Raw genomic sequence first — 1,821 nt, 5'->3', positions numbered from 1 at the left:
GCCCTACCACCCTCAGCCTGCGCCCCGGGAGGGGGGGCTGCCCCCCCTCCAAAGCACAGGGAACCGCAGGGTTTATCAAAACTCAGTTTATTCCAAATGTTAAAAGATTACATTTTTTTCCCTCTTCCTCAATCAACCAAAATATATTTGCTTTAAGAAACCCAAACCTATTCTGAATCCTCCTATTGCTATAACTCAACATACAAAATCGAACCTCTGCAGACCCCTCTTCTCAGTCCAGGTACCTGGAATGCAGCATGGAAAGAGAAGACAGGGCAGGCCGGGCACAGGGAGCGAGACCAGTTGGATGGAGACTGGAGGCAATGGGAGGGAGCCCCGTTGTTTCAAGTGGTTCGATGCATAGCTCTGTTTTGGTTGTCTTCTCAGCAAGGCCCTAACAGGAAATCCAGCTCCTTCCTCAGCAGATGAAAGAGGAAAACAAGTTAAAATAACCAAATCCCCACCCGTAGGATGGATTTTGTTGGGTTTCCAAAGGGAATGGGAAAGAGCCAGAGTGGGACTGGAGAAAGCAGCGCAGGCAGGAGGGAGAGGGGGAACCTGCTCCCGGCCTCGCTGCCTGGAGGTTGGCTCAGCTGTGTCAGTGGTGATGGGCGGGAGGCAGGAGTTCCCTTTTCCAGCAGCCACAGTGTGGAAGGGGGATTGTCCAGCAGCATTCCCCCTCAGAGGCTCCCAGGCACCCGGCAGCGTGTCCCCACCAAGCATTGGTGTGAAAGGAGAGCTCCCCTGGGCACCATCTCCCCCCACAATGAGCCCAGGGGGTTCAGTGGGTGCCAGCAGACAAATCCATGCTGGAGAGGTAAAAGATGTTTCGCTATGGGGATGGAGGCTCATCCAGAGATGGGGAACATGGGGACCTTGGAAAGCCTGATGCTCGAACCCTTCTGTGTAGCGAAGAACAAGGCCCTCAGCTTTGCCAGGCCAGGAAATACTTCAAACCTCAGACAAGAAGAACTTGAAAACCCATCCAGCCACAGCACTGAGATTGATTTAGGACAAAGCCAACCCAGGGGGAGCTGACAGAGCACTGGGCACCGTGGGAAGACAGACACACACAGGGAGAAATCATGAGCATCCCTGAAGAGCCCTGCTCCAGCCACAGAGCCTGCTCCCAGCTCCAGGAGCCTCCTGCCCTCCTCACTGCCAGTGATGGGACACCAGAGCTGGAAACCAGTCACCCACCCCAGGTGGAAGGTGGGGGCTCTGTGCAGGTCCTGTCATCCCACTGGGCTCAGCTGAGGGGTCGCTTCATCACCTCTGTTCCTTGTCCTTGACCAGCAGCACAGTGTGTTGCCCACCACTGGACACGGCCAGGACTGTGCGGTTCTCCAGCTGCTTGCCCACCATCTCCACGGGGCTCCAGACGTCCTCCTCCTCCCCTGTGCCCAGCTGGTAGTTGGTGCCCATGCCCCAGGCGAACGCTCGGCCTGCAACAGAGGTGATGCAAGTTTTGACTTCTGGGGTGGGAAAGGGACCAGCAGCCAAACCCAAGGGGACTCCACACCCGGAGCTCAGTGGTGGGTGCCAGAGATACAGCAGGAAGAAGGGAAGCAGCACTTGCAACTCAGAGGTGCTGGGACCATACCCAAGGGGGCGTGGGGCTGGCTGGATCCAGGGGGGCCAGGAAGGGGGGTGAAGGTGGGGGAGCACAGCATTCCCGAGCACTCACCATCGCTGCTGACAGCATAGCCGACCGAGGCGCCGCAGGCCACGGAGGAGATGCTGGGCAGCTCGGGGATGGCTGTGGGTGTGCTCTTCTCCTCTGCCCCAGCACCCAGGCCCAGGCGGCCGTACTCCGCCCTG

The 1,821-nt window shown here is 58.0% G+C and overlaps 1 protein-coding gene across 1 annotated transcript in view; it reads right to left on the bottom strand.

Moving 5' to 3' along the window:
- Nucleotides 1-1,269: 1,269 nt before the first annotated feature.
- The window catches only part of RCC1 (regulator of chromosome condensation 1), a gene marked incomplete at its 5' end in the record, with an annotated part of 3,111 nt that continues 2,559 nt past the window's right edge, over nucleotides 1,270-1,821 (bottom strand). Inside the window, 2 exon segments of the mRNA XM_010009540.1 lie at nucleotides 1,270-1,445; nucleotides 1,688-1,818. Of these exon segments, the coding sequence (XP_010007842.1) occupies nucleotides 1,270-1,445; nucleotides 1,688-1,818 (307 nt within the window).

This window comes from Nestor notabilis, unplaced genomic scaffold (genome assembly GCF_000696875.1).
Source record: "Nestor notabilis isolate BGI_N333 unplaced genomic scaffold, ASM69687v1 scaffold18962, whole genome shotgun sequence".
In the NCBI taxonomy this organism is placed as follows: domain Eukaryota; kingdom Metazoa; phylum Chordata; class Aves; order Psittaciformes; family Psittacidae; genus Nestor; species Nestor notabilis.
The sequence above is the reverse complement of the archived record's forward strand: the minus strand, read 5'-3'. Positions and strand labels throughout refer to the sequence as shown.